The sequence below is a fragment of the Chelonus insularis genome, unplaced genomic scaffold (assembly GCF_013357705.1).
Source record: "Chelonus insularis isolate UGA/USDA-ARS -01 unplaced genomic scaffold, ASM1335770v1 contig_25_pilon, whole genome shotgun sequence".
Taxonomy (NCBI): Eukaryota; Metazoa; Arthropoda; class Insecta; order Hymenoptera; family Braconidae; genus Chelonus; species Chelonus insularis.
In genome coordinates this window covers 763,520-788,185 of record NW_023276451.1, presented here as the reverse complement: position 1 = coordinate 788,185, position 24,666 = coordinate 763,520, and the positions used below count along the sequence as shown (strand labels likewise).

General features: G+C 31.2%; 4 protein-coding genes across 8 annotated transcripts; 2 read left to right on the top strand and 2 right to left on the bottom strand.

Moving 5' to 3' along the window:
• Positions 1–15,419: 15,419 nt before the first annotated feature.
• Positions 15,420–17,192, top strand: Cchl (Cytochrome c heme lyase). 2 transcript variants are annotated; one of them, XM_035079746.1, is made up of 4 exons: positions 15,420–15,556; positions 15,922–16,178; positions 16,249–16,604; positions 16,689–17,192. In XM_035079746.1, exons 2-4 carry the CDS (start codon positions 15,942–15,944, stop codon positions 16,930–16,932), a joined length of 837 nt encoding a protein of 278 aa, XP_034935637.1. In that variant the 5' UTR covers positions 15,420–15,556; positions 15,922–15,941; the 3' UTR covers positions 16,933–17,192. The 2 variants fall into 2 exon arrangements, with proteins under 2 accessions (XP_034935637.1, XP_034935636.1); XM_035079745.1 differs by having other exon boundaries at positions 15,420–15,656.
• LOC118064851 (traB domain-containing protein) lies at positions 16,093–21,581 on the bottom strand. Of its 4 annotated transcripts, none has more exons than XM_035079744.1 (8): positions 21,433–21,581; positions 20,485–20,675; positions 19,838–20,055; positions 19,645–19,759; positions 19,441–19,577; positions 18,944–19,356; positions 18,701–18,854; positions 16,093–16,221 (listed from the first exon to the last, which is right to left on the bottom strand). In XM_035079744.1, the coding sequence occupies exons 2-8, from the start codon at positions 20,642–20,644 to the stop codon at positions 16,213–16,215; spliced, it is 1,206 nt and encodes a 401-aa protein (XP_034935635.1). In that variant the 5' UTR covers positions 20,645–20,675; positions 21,433–21,581; the 3' UTR covers positions 16,093–16,212. The 4 variants fall into 4 exon arrangements, with proteins under 4 accessions (XP_034935635.1, XP_034935632.1, XP_034935633.1 ...); XM_035079741.1 differs by lacking the exon at positions 16,093–16,221 and adding an exon at positions 18,411–18,551; XM_035079742.1 differs by lacking the exons at positions 16,093–16,221; positions 21,433–21,581 and adding exons at positions 18,411–18,551; positions 20,748–21,258.
• LOC118064853 (probable histone-lysine N-methyltransferase set-23) lies at positions 17,710–18,537 on the bottom strand. The gene has a single exon (XM_035079747.1). The coding sequence runs from the start codon at positions 18,503–18,505 to the stop codon at positions 17,738–17,740; it is 768 nt and encodes a 255-aa protein (XP_034935638.1). The 5' UTR covers positions 18,506–18,537; the 3' UTR covers positions 17,710–17,737.
• A 238-nt stretch (positions 21,582–21,819) lies between the features above and the next one.
• Positions 21,820–24,349, top strand: LOC118064900 (sorting and assembly machinery component 50 homolog). The gene is made up of 6 exons (XM_035079819.1): positions 21,820–22,006; positions 22,416–22,502; positions 22,570–23,072; positions 23,166–23,535; positions 23,608–23,902; positions 23,976–24,349. Exons 1-6 carry the CDS (start codon positions 21,986–21,988, stop codon positions 24,155–24,157), a joined length of 1,458 nt encoding a protein of 485 aa, XP_034935710.1. The 5' UTR covers positions 21,820–21,985; the 3' UTR covers positions 24,158–24,349.
• Positions 24,350–24,666: the final 317 nt, after the last annotated feature.

Here is a 24,666-nt window from a genome sequence, read left to right as displayed (position 1 = left end):
CTTTCATACATTTTCAATGAAAAAAGTTTCATATTCCATTGATATTTCATGTTCAGTTATCAATAAAATATACTTTTCTCATTTAACATGACATAGGATTCATCATCATGTAGGTTTTGTCCTATATATATATCTTCCTGACCTAGATATAAATTCACAACTACAATCTAAGTCTACTTTCATGATAAAATTTTGTTGCTAAGCTTTAAAGTAAAGCTTGTTTACTTTTTTTTTAAAAAGACTAATAAAACTTAATAAGAGCAGCAGTTTTTACTTTAGATGTGTATCAAGCAAAAGTCAGCAAACAGTTGCCGCTAGACCACAAGCAGCTCAATAACTTCGAAGTAGCTTCAGTGATCCGGATATCTATCTGTGGGGAATAGGAGACTCAAACGAAGAGAAAAAAGGAAGGGTACATGATCTGCAGTGGATACAGGTGATCTTCTCACCGTGAGAAAATTCCCACAGCATCCCTTGGACTACTCACCCCTTCCTCATATCCTTTCCCCAGCCACATTCCTATCTTTCTTGTATTCACCTTCATATTCGCTTTCAATATCCGGTGTGTTTGTCGCTTTACTTTCATGAGTGTATCCATAAGGTGCTATACAATCTGGAGACCCCCCTGACCAAATAAGTTCAACCCCTGCTTGTGATCGGTCTCAGTAATAATGGGAAACGGTTAGGAGCATATTTCTTCCGGGTTGTCGAGGATTTTGGTCCATAAAGGAATCCAAGTGAGTATCAGAACAACAGGATATCATTGTCCTAGATACAGAAACTGACAACTGTAGAATTCTAACTTCTATAGGAAGCTCGCTTGATTTTTTACATCTTTTGGTTATCAACAATTTGTTAAGTCTAATTTTAACTTTTCAGTAAGTAAATAATTTTTTTTACTATGTAAGTTTTATTTTTTGATAAATATTCTTTATTTCATGTGCTTCAGACACGTGTTTTAATTCCAATCAAAAAATTTTTAAACAATTCACTCTGACTACTGAATAAAAATGATAGCTAAAAATAAAAATTGATTTTTCACAATATATTTCAATAATTATTAAACTTGGAAACACTTCACAGAGTTGGAACAGTTGACACCATCATGACATCTTAGATCAAAATATTTTGAAAAAATTCTCTTCGCATGTGCTGTGCCAACTTTTTTTAAACATAATTGAAATAATTCATCACAAGCGCAATGGAAGAAAGTATATGAGTGTTGATTGCAAATATCATATCGGCATTGACCAGGCAAAATGTACCAAGGACATCGATTACGCTGTCTGCAACAGGCATCTTCATTTTCTAATGTTCCCAGTGGTCCATTATCATCCCAACCAACGGATGTCTTATTGTAAGTACACCAAAGTGTGCCTGGATATATACTTTGAATAGTACCCTTTAAAAAACACCACTAATTATTAACAAATTCTTTAGATTTTTAATACATCATAAAAAGTTTTAAGATTGATTTGTTAATGATGAACTTTGAAAACGAATTAAGTACAACGACAATAATTAACTTGATGACTAGTTAGTAATTCATGAAATAAATACTTTGGTGAAAAAAAGAGGAGCAAAATGGATCTTTCGAATTTTAGTGACTTGGCGAGGCAAAACAGATTCAGTAAAGCTGCCAAAAACAAAGTTTATATTTGTATGAAAATATATTTTTTCTAATTAAATTATTACTAAAAATATTTATATCAAAAAATTCATTTTGTCAGAAGGATTCGTTTTGCTCCGCATTTTTTTACTTACGTCAACACACCCAATTTCTATGAAGCCAGAAATTAGTATCAAAAGTAATAACATACTGATAATAGTAAACGATTTAGAATAAAATTGAATATGAGTTATGTCTAATTAATTTCGATCATTTATATACCCATCTAATTTTACAGATGGCAAAATATTGTATTTTAATTTATTTCGCAGTAGTCATATGTCAATAGAAGATTATTATTTTAACAATTATTTATCACTCTCGAAACATGTTTCAGTTATATAAAACTATACTGAAAATACTGTTCAACACTGACTTTTTATTATAATTTGAATAACTTCAAAATGCTAAATTGCTTTGAAAACAATGAAAAGTAAATAAAGATATCGATATTAGAGAAATTAAAATGACTACATTACCTAAACATATTTCAATATTCCAATGACTTAGAAAAACAGATATAAATTGATGTTTAAATGATAGCAACTTTAAATGATGAGTTCTTCAAGTAAATGATAACGATCTAATTATAAAGTTTAGATAAAATTAATGTGAATTCCATTTTAAAAAAATATATAAAATAAAGTATATTAATAGTTTATTTTTCTCTATGATTTAAAAAAATGTTATCTTATAGAAGGGTTGCATTTTTCTATTTGACCTCTTTCCCTAGTAAACTCTGCTTAAGATGATGTCAAATAAAAGAAAAAACTCATAATTTAAAATCTCTTCTTTCATCCAGATGTCAGGTGTTAAAAAAAATCACCCTCAGAATGATCAAACTTTATGTTTATCCATAAACAAAAATTCGAATCCTATGTAAATAGAAAGATCTAGGTTTAAAGTTATACCTCTGGGAAAATTTTCTGGTGATCATCAATGTTCTACAACTAGAAAGGTGCGAGTTAGTTAAAATATCCCATCAATCCTATTTATTCTATCAACCAGTCTAGACCAAAACTTCATTCTCATAACAGCCTATTTTTACATGTAAAACATAACTATAACTGTAAGTAGTTTAAAAACAACCTATCAACCCTACTGGTTTGTCAAAGTATTACGTTAACCCCGGAAGTAATAATCACATAGAGAAATCGCAATGATTACCAATCTAGATCGCAATCATCGGATGTAACAGCCATGAATACACGATCAGATAGAATGAAGAAACGAAATGAGTCGAGGCATGGGTCATCATCAGGGTCAGCCGTGGGATCGTCAGGTCATCGGAGTTGTGGACCTGTTCATGACAGAAACCGGAAGACAAACTTGCTGTATCAAAAAAATAAGCCCCGGCTAAAGCTAGTCGAACAGGAAAAATTCATTGGATTCATCAACTACATTCTCATAGAATCGTTAGCACGCGTAGCTCTAGTACCTGTTGACTGAATTAAAGCTTTCTGTTCAAAATCCAAAGCTATCAGTAACAACCGGATGTATATTTCTACCTGATAAAGTCGTAGCGTGAGTTTCCGGGTTCTTGATGAATATATCCAACGGACTTTGGGTCGAGAGTTCCAGGTCATGAAGTTGACCGTCAATCGCGTGGATATCTGGTTGATCCGGTGATACCGGGATAGACGTTGGAGGTAAGGATGTCAGTAACTGAACTCGTAAATTCAATGACAAGTTAGGCACGCTTCTAAGCTATACCAACTTCATTTATGACACTCATTGTTCAAACAGAAGAAGCTAGTAAATGTCGACTGAGATCTGGTTAACATCCTGGTCAGTCTGGTCATGTGTCGACGGATTATAAGGTGAAGAGTGCACCTAATGGTGAGCTTGACCCGTGAGATACGCACGAGCGTATAATATAGGAAAAAATATGCTAGTATTTTTAAGGGTATACCAACCCTTGAACTCTATCTAAACAAATCGTAAAAGTGGATATATAGATATAAATATCAAATAAATTGCTGTTATATAATGTAGTAAAGATTTGATACTCATTATGAATTCGTTAAATTTTTTCAAGTGGATAAGCAGGTATTGAAATAGTGTGTTACTATCAAGTTGGTTAAACAAGACATTTACATAATTACAGCTCGAAAGTCTTCGTGATAGTTTAAAAGTTACTTATGAAGTTCCTACGATTTCTGCAGAAAACGTCTGTAGCAGGGTTTTGTAATGATTGAGATGATAGAATTTAAAATTACTTGAAAGTTTTTTTTAAAAGTTAAAAACTTTAGAAATTAAATTTTTCATCTCATTTTGACTTCTAACTTAATTAAAATAAAATATCAAAATCAATTGTTATATTCTTCCACCTATATCTCATCAAGCCCAACATCTCCAGCTAGAATATGATAAAAAAAATGTACACAGTAAAAAAAGCTATAAAATGAAATTCTGAAGATAAATTCAACAACATACTACCACTGTATGTTTCCTGCATCAAAATAGACCCTACTACTGACATAATTATCTCAAATAAACCTCATCATCATCTTTCATACTTTTTCTCAAAAATCCAGTGGAGAATGAACCAAAGGGTAGAGAGATCTAAAGCACAGCATTGAAGCAATAAACAATAGACTACAAGGTAAACATGATGATAGTAAAGAGGTAGGCGCCTAGAGAGTGTTCAGTTTACGTACTTCACGACGATGATGATGACGATGGGGATGTGCAGCTGTTTTCTTGAAAGGGTATACTCACTCTTAGATGAAAAGAGAAGAAGCCGAAAAAGAAAGGGCTGATGAGAATAGCTGAGAGTCAGCTATACTGATTCTTACGAATAGGATGATGCTGCACGGGACTGATCTCTTTGGCGTGACGTAATCGCTCCTCACCAAGCAGCTGTGGCTTCTGACCGAGCTAACCCAAGATTGATTGCCAGATTAGTCTAAGTACTTGGCTCCAGGGGGTTTACATGAATGTGCGTCGATGAACGAAAACGAAGGGCGAGGAAATCTAATAAAGGAAACCAACATCGTATCCTAACCCTTTTTAATGTTTTTAGCATTTCGACTTGTTTCCCTGCCTTACTCAGATTTATGTTTGCTAAAGGCACGTTAGCAGCCAAGTGCAAAAGTTGAAATCCCATTGTGTTGTGTTAAAATATCCTCCTAGAAATGAAGAAATATTTCGTGATGGTGTTTATTTAATTAGCCTTGGTGTGGGTAATAAAATTAACGATGTATGGGCTGGTGTTCTGTATCAACAAGTTCAAATGGAAAAAAGTATAGCCAACTATCTGAAGTTTGATTAAAAATAACTATTTAAATGGTAATACATTTTTTTCATTCATTATTAAGTTCATTAATATTTTAAATATAAATCTAGCTAATTCCTACATCAGTTCCTAAGTTACTTTTAGATAGTTATCATAATGTTCTGAAGATCTAACATGCTGAAGATCGTTGCTGCAGCTATAACTATTTGAATAATTAATGAAGCTATTCAATCGTGAGGATACTAAAGTTTTAGTCTGATATAATAAATGCTTTTGGATTCCATTGTTTCATTTTTGATGGAAGTTGATGAATAGAATATTGTAGAAATTTTTAGTATGTTATCATTGTTGTTAATGACTTCTTTAATTTATCAATAATATTTGTTTGTAGCAGAGCTTCTTGATTCTTAAAAGTCCAGTTTATACATCAGACTGATAGCAAATATTTTTCAAATAACTGCAAGTCACTCTTAAGTAATCTTTCTTGAAAGAAGAAAAACAAAGTGAACTTGAAAGACTAATTGCATGAAATGCCATCAGTGAAATGGTGCGGTAGATGGATACGTCAGAAAATATAGAAGACTGAAAGAAATTATGTTGGACATTTGAAATGCTTATTGAAAATGACAGGTACAATAACAAGTGGTCTCTGAGAGGACTCGGCTGAAATAACAACAGTCTATCATTAATATTGACGTCAAATACTTGCGAATCAATGGAATTTTTCTTAAAAATCTGCTAACAAATCGGCTCACTGACAAAATAAAAATATAACTGGCAGATGCAATTTTTTTCACACGTGATTTTTAAGAAGAGAATTTTATCCTCACCATAAATACTTTTTGACAAAATACCGGATCAAGAATGGAGTGAGAAAGAGCCTCGAGAAACACTGTAAGGACCACACACGGATCTTTTGGATGTCAGGTTTGACAAATAACCAGCTCTTAACGGGATGCGTTTCTTCAGGGATTTCCGCGAGTGAGCCGCGTGCTACGACGTGCTTTAGAGAAATGAACCTGTTGCAGAGGTTTATGAGCGACATTAACATACTTTGTTGGCACGTTGTGGTTTACGTTGCACTGCAGCGCTTCGTTCCAACACCCACAAGCGCTACCGCAGCATTGGTGACTGAAGTCGATGTTCGCTGGAAGAAGGACCGAAGGAAGGCGGAAAGAAAATAAAAATAAAATGCAATGCACTTGTTGCATGGGTTGTGAGTACAGCGCCGACGCGCTTTTATGCGTGATACTTTGCTAACTCAATTATCGTTTGAAATTTTTTACATTCTATTACGAATATTATATCTTGTCAGGAAACCATCCCCCCTTCTTAATTAACCTGATTATTTATTATGTTCGTAGTTAAGCGAGAGTTTTAAATAATGTATTTTCACGCTCGTAAATGAGCAGTACGACTTCAAAAGTGATTATAGATTCTGCGAAATGACTTTTAAGCGGAAGTATTACTGTGTTTAATTAATACCTATTGTCTATTATCAATAAATAATTTTTTTTAAAAATGAATTTCATTTTAAACAACTTTTTAATGTTATTTTTACAATTAAATAATTTTATCAAGACCGTCTTTGTTTAAAAAATGATAATTAAACTTTGTATTTTAGAAATTCAAAAAAAACTTTGTAAATGTGACAGACTGTTGAACTCATTTAAGACAAAGCGGCAAACACTAAGCTAAATCTTACAGTCAGATTTTCATCACGTTCAAGTTGCAGCTGCATGAAGAGCTGACAATTGTCAATCTTGAACTAAGCAAAGAGCCAAGCTGTGAAAATAATTACAGCTCGAAAGACAGAGAGTAATAGAAGAGAGATAAAAAAACGGTTCCCAGGATTCGAATAGCTTCGTATGTCTCTTATAAAGGGAAGATTGTTCAGGGGGAGGATTGGATGAAACCTAGCGAACACGTAAGAAAAAGAGGGAGAAAATAGCTAAGGAAGGGGATACGTTTGAACTCGAGACGATGCGAGAGTAACACCAAGCTCTTTATGAGGGGAGATACCTCTGCATCTGCCCTTTCGTTGTAATGATATCTGCCCAAGAGGAAGAAAAAACGTATTGAACGCGACACTTGGCCATCAATTTAGCTCGTAAATGGAATTTCGCCCTGGTAGTTTTGAACGCGATGTATCTAGATGATATTATTTGCCATCACACCAACTTTGATGTCTCTTCAACTGACTTTTGCACATCTTTAGGGATCATACAAAACAACTTTGGCCATATGAATACGCAAAAAAAATCTAAAAGCTTATTTATCAGTAAATTGATTCTCTCAGGAAAGAAATAAAACTTTTAGTATCTAATCTTTGGAAGTATTCATTAAATGGATAAATAAATAATTTTATCGAAGCAATTAATTATTTAAGAGTTTATGTAATGATAGCAATTAACTGCTTTTGTGCCTCTAGAATTGAAGAATTAATTAGTTAGTGTGTATATCTAGAGAAAATGAAATTATTATTCATAAGCTAACTTTCAAGGGTAAACTTGTTGTGATGCTGATTAAGTGATTTAGAATAAAGATCATAGGAAGTTATTCTATTAATTATAATTTATATGATAAAATCTGTTATCCAACGATCGTAAGGAAAATTTATATCCATGTATATCGTACTTGGAATTTTTTAACAAGCCTTTTAATCTTATAATGAACAACAAAAAATTTCAATATTTTTCTCATGAAAGTGTCGTGAAAATCATGTGAATAAAGTTGAATAATTTTATGAACATTATATTGACGACATTGAATTAAAAAACATGTCAAATTAATTATTAAAAAATATTTTTGTTTTAAAGTATTATATATTGAGAAAATTGAGAAGAAGGAACGAAAGAATGCTGAAAACATTCTTCATGCTGAGATTCCTTATTTGTTTTCGTCTTTTTGCCTTCCTCTTTGACTTATGATCACGAGAATGGATAAATAGAGAAATAATAGACTCATTTATTATCATGTTAAGTAATCGAATTGACTAGAACCGATTGGAAAAATTTCGTTTGAATCAGTAGAACATAAGTCAATATTTTAGTCGATGATTTTTATTTTCCTCTCAATTTATTATCATAAGCAATTAAGGAGATTTATAATGATAATGTGTAATTTTATTTATAACACATAAAAACGTTCTTTTACCTTCTGCAAAGCAAGAGTTGCTCTTAAATTTAAATAAAATTCTAGAGAAATAATTTTTTTAATCCATCAACATTCATAAAAATTCTTATCTTTCATTTTCAAGCATTTTAAAAGAATATTTAAATTGAATATAATTTCAAAATTATGTAAAAATAAATAAATACCACAATTATGTTAACGGTGGATTCCTATAAGATACAAAACATTTGAAAAATAAATGAGAAATCTGAACCAACTAGAAATTTGATCGGAGCATCGAACTCATGAGGAATCCTCAAAGACGTAGAGATAGTTTCCACAGATCTCTTCAGCACCGAGTATCTACCCTGTAATTATATGACCCCAGGAATACGAGAGCAGACCATTTTTGCTTTTTGTTTCTGCAGTCATGAGAAAAAGAATGACCGAGTATTCACCAGAAAGCCTGAACAAATTAAACAAGAGAAGTAGACATGGAATATCAATAGTCTTTTCTTTAATATCTTACTTAAGACATCTAGGTATAAAATGTAGATATAGAATACTGATCAACATGGAATTAGTAGTTAAATTCTATGCTAAAACATATGCTCTTCTGCTTTCAAACTAGACCTTGGTGGATCCACGAAATTCATTGGCAGTGATGAACGATTATTTCCAACAGAAAGGGGGTGATACTTGATATTTGTGCTGAAAACAACGGCAAAGGTTGGTTAGATGACAGAGAACAAAAAAAATTCGATTGTCTTTAATGAGGTAACGGGACAGTGAATACTATTGACTTATATAATGCACGATTAAAGAGTCTGGTATTTAGTAATATTTTTTAATGATATAAAATTGGAAGAGTCTAAAAAATTGTAACATGGTTGTTATTACAATTTAGTTGTAACATGAATTCATTCAAGAGTAATTGATTCCTCAAACATCATTTTTCCATGGAAATGAAAAAAAAATCATTAATCATCTGAAATTTCTGGAAATCGTGATCAGAGAAAATAAAAATAAATTCTTCACAAATTTATATAGGCTACTATCGACACAATAAAATGAAAAAGAGATCAATTTATACTCGTAAATAATACACTTCTCATAAACGAAAAATAAAAAAAAATTTCTAAGGATAAATTGAAGATTGTATACGACGGGATCTTTTTTCAAACGTGAAATGATCAAAATACAAGAACACACAGGAAAATTCGAATGGTCATTTCGCTGTTATTGAACCCGATTTAGGAATTCCCGCGATTTGGGCCAAGACAGAAATGAAAGACCTTTGATATCCTATATTTTGGTCTTATTTTACTAAAAGCTGATCATATTTCATTCATGATTCTCACTCTTGTAAAGTTTACAATACTCTTCGCGCGCGTTGCGCGTTTTTTGCCTCATTTTGGCATCTCTCGAACCCCGGGGTATTATGAAATTGTAACCTGACTTCTCGTGACATATATAAAAGGGGATGAAATTTTTTTAGGCTAGATTTTACCAACTATTAAGAGCGCATGCAACCAAGGTGTATTGAGACGCGGTCATTTGTCCGCATTTTGGCCGAAAATGAAGCAGGGCAGGATATTTATGCTGTTCAAATTGAAGAAAAAAATATACCGAGTATGAAATATAGTCGTAGCTCATCTCCCAATTTTTATAGTTCCCTATAGAATTTTTTTTTTAATTTTATTTTTTATAAAATGCCTTCATAAAAAAAACCACTGGCATTCTGGAGAGATAATATATCGGTCTAGGATCGAATAGCATGACCTATAATAAAGGAGCGTGGAAATTTAGGATTCTGACGCATTTGCAACGGATTCTAGTCACGTGCAACCTTAAAATTCTCGATTAATTTCCTTTAGATGCTATCTAAGTCATTTAATAAATATTAAAATTTATTTAATCATAATAAAATGCATCATTATTCATATAGGAGTCGATATTTTTTAATTAGGAAATTTTTTATTCAGATTATTTTTTTAATTATGTATAGTAAGACTAAAAATAATATACGTATTTGTATGTATAGATAAATTTTTTAATTAAATGTAGGAGCAAAAAATTAAATATGAGAGTGTAACAAAAATGATGGGTCACTTATGTCAAGCAAGGGACTTTCAGTTAAAGGAAAAAGGTATTCGTTTGAAGTAAATTATATTTCATATCGGTTTCCCTTTGACGTAAGATTCTTGATGGAAATAAATCAAATTTATTGATAAAATAAATTGACTACTTAAATATGTCAGTTATTTACTTGAAATTTAACTGATAATAAACTAATAAAAATAACTGTTATCAGTCATCATTTTTGATGAACATGGTCCAGTTTGAATAAATGTAATTAAACTTTTTAGGAATAAAATATTCGTAAAGCATAGGTCCATTCAAAAATCCATTAAAAAGGCATTTAAATAAGAGAATTATAATAAAATATTTGCATGAAAATAAAAAAATGTAACGATTGCCTAAAAATGAAAAGGAACAAACAGATTGCTATCACTTTAAACAGTTTTAAAAATAACAGCGAAAGAATACATGTAACATGAAATAATAACCGTTGGTCACTTGGACAATAATCTAATTCTACCTGTATGATATCAAAAGGGAAAACTAAAAAAAATCATCCAACCTTTTATATGCAACAAAAAGAATCCTTTACCTGTGAGATAAATAAAATAATCAGGTCAGTGTCGGTTACAGGACAAAGCTCGACCAATCGAGCAGCCGGACCAAGTCCTAGAGTCGTCATATATGTAAAGAACGGTATAAAGATATGGAAAAAATTACTTCACGCACGATAAACGCGAGCCATCGCGAGTTCCTGGCCATTGGGGTGACACGCGAGAAGGAGGGGACGGGTTTGGACGAATAGCAAAAAATCACAAGGATCCTCAAAGGCATCCATAGAATCTGTGCCTAAAGGCAACGTCCTCGTAATGGACATTCGTTGGATTTACCTTCGTCTTCATTTTATGTCCACACTATATTCCAGCAGGCGTCCGTTAGAAGATCACACTCTGGTGGATTAAGGGTTCTTGGTTGCTGCCTAACTCGTAGTTGTGTAGTTGATACAGATTTGAATATTAATTCAAGGATCGCAAGCTGAAAGGATTGCTGGAGGGTGTAAATAAGTTTAAAGTTACCTAGAAGTGATTCCGATACTGTATATAACTTAATAGCTTCCTAAAATTAAAATACTTGAGGCTATTTTTCAAAATATTTGGTATTTAAATCATTTATACAGATTAACTTTCTAAAAATTATTCCTACATTTTATTATTAAATTCTTTTGATTAATGCACTAGCATTTTTGTTTTGGCAAATTCAAAATATTTAAAAGTCAAAATAATTAATTTTGTCATGGATAAAAAAGGTTTTTTAACCGTTTAAAAAGGATTGAAAAAAAATATTTAAATGTAAGAAGGATAGGATTGGCTGCTATAAAAATAAAAAAAAAAAAATAAAGTATTTAAAAACGGTGTTGTATTTATTTTGAAAAATAAAAATAATGACAGTACCGTTGTTAGTGGGGGCGGTTATGCCCTTCGGATTGACTTTATTTGTTAGCCAGGAAGTATTGTAATTATATCAGAATATAAAACTACAGTTATAAGCAAAAAAAAAAAAAGAAGCGAAATAATACAAAAATAGATGAGAAAATAATTTAAAATCCAGCATGGAATAATAACGGGATTTAGTCGAACCCTAAAATCCAAAATAAGAACCTATTATTTTTGTTTCTTTTTCTTCTTTTTTCCGCAACTAATAGGTATACATATACATTTTTTTGGAGAGCCAGTCACGAGAATAGACATATGGCTTACCACACGTAATCGGAGTAGAAATACCAACAAGAGAGATTTTTGGCTCAGATGGTCTGCTTACTGGTTCAAAAAGTATCTCGATCGATCTTTTGCGCAACTTACTTCTCAGAAAAACGTCCTCTGAATAAAATGGACGTCGGCCAACGACAAAGAAATAGCCGCTGGCCAAAGTAGAAAGTAATATTCCCGCGATCTGCTAGCTCAAGTGTGGGACTATGCGCTAGTACCGTCCAATATTATTAGAGTCCCTACAGCAAGTTCGTAGATTCGGCAATAATTCAATTAGTCGGGAGAATTTAGTGCGGTGGACGGCATTATTCAAGCGTGATGTACGCGAGCAAGCGTTGCCGGACGGGCATAAATTAACTTCCTCCTTCTCTTCTCTCATTTCTCTTTCTCTATCGTCTCTTGCTTTGGCATAAATTAGAAAGAACAATGCTTGCCTCAGAGTATACTCAGCCTTACTGCACTCCGCACACCCCATAGCAAGTGAGAGAAAAAAAACAGTTAAATGGACGTTGCAAATTTCAGTATCTGATGTATGAAATATGTGATCCGGCCACATCGTGGCCTCCTGAACAATTAGAATTGTCCGGCATCGTGGTGTTATACCTACCTATTCTCTAAGTGTTTTGAAGAAAGGGTAAAAGACCCGAAAGGGTCGCGCTTCAATTTCTGTGCGAACCGTTATATTACAATGTCTAAAGAAATTAAAACGCTCGGACAATTTTTAACTTGTGTATTATTACGTAAACTACCAGGATTACTTTACATTATTGCTATTTTTTATTTAAATTCACCTAGACAATGAGTCTTCAATAAATAATCATCAAATTCGATTCACACAACAGCATGAAATCTAAAATTTGCAGAAACATATTTTTTTTTAATCCCAAAAACATATTAATAATGCTAGAACTTCTAACTCTAGTCTTAAATAAGCATTTTCAAATAAAATAATCAACAATTACAGATTAATAATAGGTATAATAATGCTTGCAAAAAAAAATAATCAGATATTTATTGCTGTTAATAATAGAGTAACAACCGGGACTATATAATACAAGGAAAAAATATGACGTCGATCAAGTAGGTAATTGGAAGGTCCGAGGGCACACCGAGAGGTGTTTCCGAAAGACGAAAGGCAGAAAAACCGGTGCGGCCCGTGCCCAAGGAACTGATGGTCAACCCCGCCTGATCGGCTCGCGCTTCTTCAGTAGCTGTCTGACCAGGGTTATCCACGCACGATGACCGGGTCAGTCTTGGGGTCAGTGATGTCCGACCAATGACCTGCCCCGCCCTCCCTATACAATTATAAATGCATTAAACTCACCCCTTTACAAGATAATATTTAAATCGAGCCACGGTTTAAAATCGCACTGACCGACTGTCACTCTTATTGCATTTGCCCGAAAAGGGTTGCCACTCATACGCATTTTATTGCGTGTATTTTCACTTATAAATCCTCCAAGGGACACAGAGTAACCCCTTGGAGAGTTCTTTGTATATACAGACACATCGTAAGGGTCACTCGGATATGAAGACCCTTCTTCTTCTTCTTCTTCTGACGCTACTGCAGATCAACCTAAGAAAAAATGTCGAAGGGAAAAGAAAATAATGTACAAAGAGGGATACAACGACCTATGAAATCGGACAATGAGAAATTAGATACATGTTGCCGGACAGGGAACTTTAGTATGTGCAAACCGTAGTACTCAAGTCGTATCTCACTCATACCTACAACACATCTGACAGTAGTCTTTTTGACTATGAAAATTCGTTGGTACTATGTGGACTTGTCTATTCGTTATTTTCTGTTCCCAAGATATAATGCGACCTTTTCCACTTCTTCGTTACATGAATATATACGAATTATTCTGACACGTCATCCTTTTTAACTTTGCATTATTGGATTTATCGAAAAACCTCAATAAATTGTATCGCATTAACAGTATTTATTGAATATTTTTAGCATAAAACGTAGGGAGATGTTTTGTCGAGTCTATATAAATGTTTATTGATTAAATTTCCTATTATTTGTGTAGCTGAAATTCTTTATTGAATTGCTCGACAAACTGTTTTCTTTTTTAAGAAAAGTTTTTCTTTAATGCAAAGTGTTTATTCATATATTCAATATTTACTTTATTGAATCAATTTTTGTTTATTTAATTCTCAATAAAAAAACATCACATTGCAATTTTTATTCGATAAAAATTACTATTTAATTTATGCAATCAGTTTTAGATTGAAAAAAAATTATCATTAATTTCTCATATTAAAAAAATGTAGATATTGATAAGAATGATTGCAAATCAATGTTCACTCAATTTCTTATCTTTACATTTATTTTGCAAATGATAAATCAGTCCACTAACCCGGAAGAAATTTTTGGAGCCAGCTTTACTTTCCATATTCTTTTTTCATTGTCTTTACTACATCTAAGCAATTGAGATGCTCGTGGTTGAAAGAAAGATAAAAAATAAGAAAGTGCATGGATAAAGACCGGTCCGGTTGACCGAGTTTGAGAAGGGTCGTCTTCCGGGATAGGCATCATCCTCATGTTCCCAAAAATTACTGATTCTCTTTCAATGTATCATAATAACATCTTTGTCATGTCATTCGGATCAAGAACAAACGTTTTAAATTGGTACCATATGATGTAACAATTAATCTTCATAATTTGTGAATACAAAAATATCTTATTTTTTTCTTGAACGAGTTTCGTCTATTATGCGATGACTTTTTTGATTTAAAATAGACCTATTATTATCGATGATTCTAAACGAATGTATACCTATCAATTGTCATCAATTAAATCTATCGCTATGTTATTCTGCCGACGCTTTTATGTTGCTGAACTTTCAATAAAACTAATTGATTCGTTAAATTTGATCATTTGTAATCTAGTCAATTAATAATCAATTAGAAATTTTGAATGTTCAATTGATCAAGTCTAAAATGACTCACTTGAAAAAAATACTTGCTTAAAAAAAATTGTTTGCTCTGTAAACTTTATCATAGATAAATAATAATGAATAAAATCAATAGGTCATTTTGTCCATAAGAGGAGAAACCTTAAGAATGAGAATAACAAGTAAAATTGAAGACATAAATATTATGACGATTTCACTTGGACATAAATAATAATTGTAATTTATTTTAATGAAATTTTCGCGGATTAGTGAATGATAAGTAGCTCTGTTAGATCATTATTATTACAAATTTCATTAAAACTTTTGTTTGATTTATGTAGAAAATCTTCATTACATTTGGATGCAACATGATTCATCACATTTATTCAACTTCGTTATAAATTCTTTATTTCATATCAAAATCTATCTTTGCACAATAATCATGCAGTATTTATACTACGATAAATGAATGAGTATAACATTTTTGTAATTAAACATTTTGAATTCATATTTATTGCGCAGAATTTTCTAATACTGCTATCTATTAGTTGTTGAATGAATATTTTGAAAACTCAGTCGATATTCGTGGTGGAATCTACATTATCAGTATCAGTTAATTGACTCAATTCGTAACATTGTGCAATCCCCTCAGTAGCAGCTGACCATGTGCTAAATACAATTCAGTCTAAGATATTTTCGTCAAATCTCTTGAGAACTCGAAATTGAGGTGTTTCAGTTCTCGAAAAAAAATTATAACTTAAAATCAATCAGTCTCCAAATAATTGTCAGTAAAAAAAATTATTAAAAACTTGTTAAATGTGATGAAATATGTAAATATATGTGCAAGTGCTTGATCAATTGTTATATCATATTACTGAAACTTTGTAAGCGGGATTGTCTTAATTTTTAAACATTGAAGTGTCATTTCCTTTGACAGTTATCTCAATACTTAAAATAATTACAATGACATTAATTTAATAAACGCATGAATTTTAATTCTTAACAAATTTGTGCATTTATAATTAATACTTGCTCTTGCAATGCTTTGACAATATAACATTAACTACCTTCAATCACATCGTATAACCTTAAGTAGGACAAGTTACATTAATGATTCGTTTTTTGCTTTAAAAATCTAATTATTTCCAGGTTGAAAGAATTAACAAATAATGGGTAACACTTTTACAACTGCCACTGTGTTAGCTGCTGATACAATAGCAGCACCACCCTATGAACACGTGGATAAACCTAAGCATCATCATCAGCAATACGTCCATAAATCGTTTGATGCTAATCCACCTCCTGGATGTCCAATGCATAAACCAGAAGACACAAAGCCACCCCAATATGTCAGTGAATGTCCTATCGCTCATACTAGTACAGATGACGTGAATCCTTTGAATATGGTAAATATTTATTCTATTTTTATTCACGCAATCGTTATTTATCCTAAAATAAAATAAAATATATTTTTAGATGCCACCAGGAAACCAAAATCCATCACCTGGTCAACCTTTTCCTCTACCAACTCAAAGACAAGTGTCTTCTATTCCTAAAGCAACAGGAGAAGGAGAGTTTTGGGTTTATCCATCACAACAAATGTTTTGGAATGCAATGTTAAGAAAAGGATGGCGTTGGAAGAATGATGATATTCAACCAAAAGACATGGAAGATATTATCAAAATCCATAATGCTAATAATGAGCAAGCATGGTTGGAAGTACTCAAGTGGGAAGCGTTACATGCTAAAGAATGTGGAATGCCAAAATTGAAGAGTTTTGGAGGCAAAGCCCAAGATTATTCACCACGTGCTAGGATTCGTCATTGGATGGGGTAAGTTTGAAAGAAATTTTAACTTATATTCATAGATTATAATTGAAACAGTAAGCCATTAATAAATAAAACCATCAATTTTAGATATGAATTGCCTTTTGATCGACATGATTGGATAGTTGATCGATGTGGGAAAGAAGTGAGATACGTGATAGATTACTATGATGGAGGCGATGTTGATAAAAATTACAAATTTGCTCTACTTGATGTAAGGCCAGCGATGGATTCTTGGGAGAATATATGGGATCGTATGAAGGTAGCATATTGGCGTTGGAGATTCAGTGATTCTGTAAATGAAGATCAACAATCAACAGCGGGATCATCCTAATTCTTTACTAGCTAAATATTCATGTTGCATCAGTTACTGTAGTATTTATTTTATAGTAATTAGCTAACGACATTGTCAATTTTAAAGAATTTCAGAGTTAATTAAAACAAAATTTTGCTCAATATACTTTCAGTAATAAAATAAATCTATTCTATTTGTTTACTCAAAATGTAAATAGCTTTTTTTGTGCTAATAAGCATACTTTAAAAGATAATTTTTAACTTATATGATTCAACAATAAATGGATTAAGAAATGTTAATTAATATAATGAAATTATAATTTATTTCTTGAATTAACAATAAAATAATTTAAAACTATCACCATTATTTAGATAAACAATCAAACAAATAGATAATAAGTAAATAGATTACTTTACTTAACTTAAAAACAGATTCCAACAATTCCTTACTTTATTCATATTTTCTAAAAATTGATTATGCTCAATTATTTTTTAATTATTCGTATTGATCCATACATTCAACTATTTTTTAAATGATTAAAAATATATATACATAAAATGAACTTGTGAATAAAAATTATCATATTTTATTTGCATTTAGTTTTGAAGACTTAAGTTTCTAATGTTTTTACTATCACTTTCTGAAAATTACTTACAAATACTGCAGCGCATTATTTGAATAAAGTAATCGTTGTTAATTAATGATTGGTTAATGTTTTAATAATGCACTGGTATTATTATCACATGTCACATTTCGATAAAGGCTTTATTAAATATTATACCGGAATATTGATTAATATATAAACGAAACAAGTCATCAATGGAAAACAAAAAAATTTTTTTTCTTAAAATAAATGATGTGGTAAAAATCCAATACAATTATCTGATTGACATAAACATGGAATTTCACTGATATTATCTATAGATTTTTCGTTATCACCTCCATAATTAAATGTGATCTCTTCACCGATTTCTATGTCTCGACAGGCAAATAAACACAACCGAGGAGTTAATTTTTCAACCCGGACGGGTACAAGTTTAGCACTGGGTTGACAACTATGATTACAATAACGTCCAATATTACCTAAATACTTCGGATCTATACAAGTTGTCATTTTTTTATCACCTACATATTCAGAAACAATTAAAGTATAATTCATCTCTTTTTTCAATTTATTTTCCTCGACTCTACGTCGAGCTTCTTCAATTCCTATTATTTCCCCAGCATATTCACATATAAATTGATTTTTTTTAATATGTTTTGATGTTATAAGGCCAAACCCTTTATCCTCAGTCTTGATTATTTGTAAACAATCAAGTGGACCATGCTGAACTAATCTATTACCACAATTATTAGAACAAGAACATGTTGGATTACACTCTAGAATCAACTTGGATGATTTTTCTTCGTTGAATCGATTATTTATATAATTGACATGCTCCCTTACACAAGGACAATTTTGTAAGCATTGAATTTTACACATACAACCTACAGAAAATTCTGACTCAAATTCATCAATATTAATTCCTTTGCCTGGAATATTATTAGCTACGTACATTACGTTGCATATTGGATGCTCATATTCATCCTCTCTTCCACAACCAGTATCCATAATTAGTCCTTTTTTTAATTCAAAGACCGAAGATTTCCAGACAATACTTGAGCGATGAGCAGCAAAAAAGTAAGTAAAAAAGAAAAATTTTTTTCGTTGATCAAGAAAAAAGATAGTGCGTTAATAATAATACCAAGTAGATCGTTGATTCAAAATTTTGATATTTCCAAAGAATTCCTATCGATTAACACTGACCTTTACAAGCCCTTCCACCGATGACTTGAGTGATTGAAACGTTGCTCCTGATGGCAGTGGTAATAATTTGTAACCTGCGTATACTATTGCACCTATCAGTGATGCCCGGAAAGTTATTCGAAGAATTTTCACTGACAGTGATTGAGGAGGTATGCTGAAAAATAATAAATAAATGAATATTTATTCATTATTATATTCTGAATATTAATATCAACTAATTTAATTAAAGGATAAAAAACTTACTTCATGAGTGGAGCAATGTCGGAAGACTTAACTTTTCCCCAATTTCTTATCATACCAGGCGTATGACCTATACCAACAATACCTACAACTCTGGCAGGCATAATACCATCAGATGTTTGAAAAAGTCTTGATGCAGCCAGTTGTAGAGAATGGGTCAGAAAGAGGTCTCGTTCATTAACAAAAGTTTCACCAAGTGATGGAAATTTTGCTGTCATATCAGCCAATAATTTCTCTAATAAATCTCGATGTTTACAGCGTTCGACATCTTCTTTAGTAATTGGATCTTTTGTTCTTAATAATTTCCAAAATAAAACTATTGTTTGCCACCAGGTAAGAGAATGCAAAGCTCGATGTAATGTTATATTTATTGGACGATCGCCAAGATGAACTAAACAGTTTGGTATTCGTTTAGCCTGTGAAAACACAAATGTATAGTATTACTTATTCAAACTATTTGAGTTGTATTTTAATATATGAAAAATATGAATTAAATATACCTCTAAAAAGGCGCGACGAAATTCGCCTCCCGGTGCCATTCCTAGTTGTTTTGTTACATTAGCTGACATATTCAATAGAAGAATGTAAATCAAACCGTTAAAAAAGCCATTTTGCTTTATCAAAAGTCTGATTTTATCTGTAATTATCGAAACACCAAATAGTATTAATTTAATAATAATTTAAAAATTAATAGAAATACTTACGCAGATTAAGATTTTTTGCTTCTTCTAGAATAGTCTTTTCATCCAATTGTAACACGTGTACTCGAGCTTTACATAACTCAATCATGACAATGTGAGGTTGAACTGCTTGAATTATCTAAAAATTAATTGAAAGTAATTAAGAATTTGTTTCTTAAATTAAAAAAAAATTTATCTCAAAATATTCATCAATTACCAACGATACATCATCTTGACTCTCTTTACTAAAATGAGCAGTTCCTATAAGATAAACTTTAGCACCTTCAGGAGTAGTAAGCAGAGTAACAGTGTCTGGCAATCTATCATCAATTGTAGGATCATACTGTCGAGGTTGTCCTATAGGTCGTTCAATTGATAAATCATCATGAATAGCATTGGCATTATTATGATCACTATCAACTTCAAGAACAGCTTCTAAAATTAATAAGTGCTTATCATTTCAACATAAACAATGGCTTTTTGTAATTTGTGTCAAATAAATTTTCACTATTTTTCCACCTTTTACTTTAACTACTTTTCGTTTATTTCGGGAATAAGCAGGCATTTTGTACTCTAAAGTTGATGATTTTAAACTAAATTATTTGACAAAAAATTTATCAATACGTTCTAAATACTCTAATTTGATAAAATGTACTAATATGGATGTCGAGAAACCTCACAAGTTACCTGCACTTGAAGTTATATCCTTTCTTTCATGGACAATGAAAAAATAATAACATAAAAAATGATGCAATATAAAGATAGATAAATAAGAAAAGAAATAATGTAGAAATTAAAACATCAGTTGTTCAGAAATAAAATTATTAAAACCGTGTCAAAAAAAAATTTGTTTTGAATACTAACGTTTCGGTTTTTCTGTAGTGGATTTTTCCATGGTATTTTCGTTTTCAAGAAGTATGAGTGATTTATCAGTATCTGGTTGAGATTTAATTAGTGATAAATGTAATTGCTGAACACCTTGACCACTCATTTGATTTTTTTTCAATTCGGTTGGTTCCATCATTAAAAAATACTAGTAAAATAGAACAGGTCACCTGTAAAAAAGTTAATATTAATAAAATTAATTTAAATGAGATTGATTTAGAAAATTAAAATATTTAAAATACATGAAATTGAATCTCCAATATGTTACTTTTTCAATCGAATTTACAGCTTTTATAAGTTTCAATTGCAAATTATGAGTGTAATTTATAAAAGAAGGATAAAAAACATAATAAATTTGCAACTAAGATTATCATTCACTAATGAAAATTTCGAAAAATTAACGAAGTTATTGATGTTAAATAAATAAGCACGTTCTTCTAAAAATGATGTCAAATGAATAGTTTAGTTTTATAAACATAGGTGACACAGAAAACTCTCTATAAAAATAATCATAGTGCTTCGAAAACTCCCCAGGTTCTTCACAACTATAACTATATGAGGTAAATTGATTCTATCAATTGTAACTTGTATAATTTATCAATTATGCTCTTTTGAAACTACAATATTATCCTCGAACTACAATGCGACAAAAATTTAGGTGCAGCTTGATCATGTAGACACGTGGAACATTAGTTATTTAGGCGGGAAATTATAAAAATTACATGATAGTTATTAATGTGATTTCTCATATTATTTGATTACGGAAGTAATAAAAAATAGAATAAACTTGGAACAGGAAATTTAAACAAAAAACATTGAAAAAAAACAAACGTCAAACCATATGGAAAACAAGATATGTATGGCGTTCAGTTTGTATGTACATGGAAGATTAAAAGTGATTGATTACATTACATAATTCATACTTACTAATAATTACTCGAGAACATAATTAAAAAAAGTTTAAAAAATAAAAATATTCTTTCCACTAAGTGCTACTATTTTTGCTTGTGTAAAGTTGTTTATTGGTTATCGACACAGTTAATTTTGTGGTGTTTCGGTAGAACCTAAAGTCTCCCTCTGTAGTTTTAATCATCAACCATTTCACTTCACCGCGGAAATTTAAAAATGAAAGAAATTATAACTTTTTACAGACACTTTTATATTTCATAAAATTATTTTTTATTTGAGTTCATGAATAAGATTATATAATATTATTAATAAAACAGAAAAATATTATTACACAGTCTGTAATTGTCGATAATAGAAAATATTATTAAATATATTCAACCTAAAATGACTAGTAGTAAGGTTATAGCATTTGAACACTGTGCCGGCTGACCTCGTTTGTTTTGCTACCATCTACAAGTGTGGTTTAGTTCAAACTTTTTGATAAAGTTATTAACAAAAAGTTTTATTATTCCATAAATGACATGAGTGATTACATTTAAAATATTAGGATAATTTAAATACTCTAAAAATAATGGGCGTTGCATATGCTAAGGTAAAAGTTTTAATCATTTTATGGCATAACCTGCAATAAAAGATAACTACATCTTTTTTTAACACTTTGATTAAGCTTGAAACAACGTAATTTCTATTAATAATTGAGAACTTCTGAGAAATGATTAATTAGAGCATCTTCATACACTCATAATGTCTAATTTTACTACTATTCTAGTGAAAGCTGGACAAAATTGACTTCAATAATCACTGTGGTTAAAAATACTCTTATTTTTTTCCTCAACGTAGCCTTGAGAATCAATCAATTTTTTTAAAATTATTCATTCATTATGTAATGGTTCACTTAGAATATAATACAACCAATTATTTGTCGAAAATTACAATATATGAAATGATTATTCTTTATCAGTTGATGAATTATCTATTAATGAAATGTATTTTTTATCCAGGAGCCTGAAAAATTCAAAGACTATGGGATACCTTCATCAGAATCACACTCTTCAGCTATGAAGGGACAAAAATCATCACCTTCACAAGTTAGAACGAATATCAAAAATTTATTTTTCATTTCAACAAATTATTTCAATGAATTCATATTTTTAGGCTTCTACTTATTCAAAGCATTCAGATAGCCCCACAACTGCAGTATATACGATAGATTTATTTCAACCAGTTAGAGTAGACAAAATTCATATAGATGGCCTGAAACGTACAAAAGATGATATTATCAAAGCCCAAGTTCATGATTTATTTAAAGCAAAAGACTTTCATCAGGTAATTGATCATACTCAGAGAGTTAGATCGAAATTGGAGGCATTGGGATGCTTTAAGAAAATTGGCGTTAGTATTGATACGAGTAAAGGACCAGATGCAACGCCCGAAGGTGTTGAAGTTACATTTAATGTGAAGGAAATGAGTAGAATGAGTGGTGGAATCAGCACAATGGTAGGAAATAATGAAGGATCACTTCTAATTCAAGCTAGAGCACCGAATATTTTTGGACGAGGCGAACGATTACAAATGGAATATTCATATGGATCAAGAAATTCGACGAATTTTAATGTATCAGCAATGAAACCATTAGTGGATAATTGGTTGCATACAGTGTAAGATAAATTTAAATTTTTGAAAATCTTAACATGTTTAATTTCTTTATGTTGAAAATGAATAAAATTAATTAATAATTTTAATTTTTTTAGACTTACCACTAGTGTATTCAGTACTACAACAGACGTTCCATGGTCGGGATATAAGGAAAAAGATAATGGATTATTATTTGACGTAGAAATAACTCCTGGTGCTTTAAAACACAATTTTCAATACGAAGCTACTTACAGACATATCAGTGCTGCTAAACAAGCTTCTTTTCGTGTTCGTGAACAATGTGGTCCTAATTTAAAGTCTGCCTTAAGGCATATATGTTCAATTGACAAAAGAGACGACACCATATTTCCAACTGGTGGAAGTCATGTTCAGTTTACTACAGAATTAGCTGGTCTTGGTGGTGATACCGGATTCATGAAGTATGAATTTGGTCTTCAAAGCAATTGGACATTGAAGGATCTGTTTGTAAGTAGAAAAAATATTCAATTAATTTTAAATAATATAACATCATCTAATTTTACATTATTTGTTCGGCAGACTTTTCAAATTGGTGCACAAGCAGGCATTCTACGAGAGATCAATAATGATTTAGAAATAAATATAGCTGATCATTTTTTCCTTGGTGGACCAATGAATGTTCGTGGCTTTGCACGAAGAGGTTGTGGACCGCGTCATGATGGTAATGCGTTAGGAGGTAATACATTCTGGGCTTTGGCTCTGCACCTTTATTCACCGCTTCCATTTAGGCCTGGAAAAAATAGTTTTGGAGAATTATTTAGATTACATGGTTTCGTGAATGGTGGAAATTTAGGAAACATATCTCTTCGTAAAAGTATGTACTATTATTTCTACCGACATATTCTTATAAAAATAAGCTTATGACTACAATTATGTTTAATTTTTAGATGATCTTTCCGAAAGTTTAAAAATATTTACTGATAATGTTCGATGGTCAGCTGGTGCTGGAATAGCCATGAGGCTCGGCGGAATAGCGAGAATAGAATTAAATCTTGTCATGCCTTTAGCAATGGCTAGAAGTGACGTATTTCAGCAATATCAATTTGGAGTTGGTATTCAATACTTGTAAATTATTATCGCTACCAGATAGTGCATGAGTTTAAATTGTAAATTAAATTGAAAAACAATTCCAATTGTGTCATCCTTGTTTGGCTATTCGACACATTTTTTAGTTTTCGTTAAAAATATATTCTTATGTATAAATCTTCAAATAAAGTACAATTAAAATAACTTTTTGTTTAACAGAATTGTTAAATAAATAATTTAGAAGCTTATAGAAAATTTTTTGAATAATTTTATTTTTCCTTGAGACATAAATATGTTAATATTAATTAAATATTCAATAACATAACTTGGTGCCTTTTCTTTTGCATAAACAAACTGTCGTAAGAAAACCCATGAGACACGCAACACTGAATTCGAGGAATTTATCATGTAAATAGTTGAAATGTTCTAACATTATTGCATTATAGGTTAACATATGTATGGCAATCTAGATAAATCTTTTGTTCAGACAAAAAGCAAACAGGTACATAGAGTTTACAAATTGCAAACCATTATCGGGTAAGTTCTAGGATT

Bases quoted from the DNA above. Each gene is read 5' to 3' on its own strand.
- Cchl (XM_035079746.1), top strand. From the start codon at position 15,942: ATGGGTAACACTTTTACAACTGCCACTGTGTTAGCTGCTGATACAATA. The intron at 16,179-16,248 runs GTAAATATTTAT...ATATATTTTTAG, and splicing joins ACGTGAATCCTTTGAATATG to ATGCCACCAGGAAACCAAAA. The intron at 16,605-16,688 runs GTAAGTTTGAAA...CATCAATTTTAG, and splicing joins AGGATTCGTCATTGGATGGG to ATATGAATTGCCTTTTGATC.
- LOC118064900 (XM_035079819.1), top strand. From the start codon at position 21,986: ATGGGCGTTGCATATGCTAAG. The intron at 22,503-22,569 runs GTTAGAACGAAT...TCATATTTTTAG, and splicing joins AAAAATCATCACCTTCACAA to GCTTCTACTTATTCAAAGCA. The intron at 23,903-23,975 runs GTATGTACTATT...TTTAATTTTTAG, and splicing joins AAACATATCTCTTCGTAAAA to ATGATCTTTCCGAAAGTTTA.
- LOC118064853 (XM_035079747.1), bottom strand. From the start codon at position 18,505: ATGGATACTGGTTGTGGAAGAGAGGATGAATATGAGCATCCAATATGC.
- LOC118064851 (XM_035079741.1), bottom strand. From the start codon at position 20,644: ATGATGGAACCAACCGAATTGAAAAAAAATCAAATGAGTGGTCAAGGT. The intron at 19,578-19,644 runs GTAAGTATTTCT...CGATAATTACAG, and splicing joins AGCAAAAAATCTTAATCTGC to ATAAAATCAGACTTTTGATA. The intron at 19,357-19,440 runs GTATATTTAATT...GTGTTTTCACAG, and splicing joins TTCGTCGCGCCTTTTTAGAG to GCTAAACGAATACCAAACTG.